At 62.7% G+C, this 292-nt stretch overlaps 1 protein-coding gene across 1 annotated transcript in view; it reads left to right on the top strand.

Moving 5' to 3' along the window:
- Positions 1-292, top strand: part of ETH_00043550 (uncharacterized protein) — a gene marked incomplete at both ends in the record, with an annotated part of 1,336 nt that overhangs the window by 832 nt on the left and 212 nt on the right. Inside the window, one exon of the mRNA XM_013373987.1 lies at positions 238-292. Coding sequence (XP_013229441.1) covers positions 238-292 — 55 coding nt within the window. The remainder of the gene's footprint in view (positions 1-237) is intronic.

Here is a 292-nt window from a genome sequence, read left to right as displayed (position 1 = left end):
TGCTGCTGCTGCTGCTGCTGCTGCTGCTGCTGCTGCAGGGACGATGGTGGCGTTTGTGGTGGGTTGTTTGACGTCGATGCTGAGCGGGTACTTGGGGATGAAGATTGCGGTGTACACAAACCTGCGGGCCTGCCACGAGGCCTGGGGGGAGCTGGGATCGTTGGGATCGTCTTTTGGGATCGCCTTGCGGGGTGGGATCGTGATGGGGTTCGGCCTCGTCTCCCTCGCGCTGTTCAGCCTTCTCGGCCTCACTCTCTTCTTCAGACTTCCCGCAGTCTTCGGGCCCAGGCCC

This window comes from Eimeria tenella, genomic scaffold (assembly GCF_000499545.2).
Source record: "Eimeria tenella Houghton genomic scaffold, Eth_scaff1870, whole genome shotgun sequence".
In the NCBI taxonomy this organism is placed as follows: Eukaryota; Apicomplexa; class Conoidasida; order Eucoccidiorida; family Eimeriidae; genus Eimeria; species Eimeria tenella.
The sequence above is the reverse complement of the archived record's forward strand: the minus strand, read 5'-3'. Positions and strand labels throughout refer to the sequence as shown.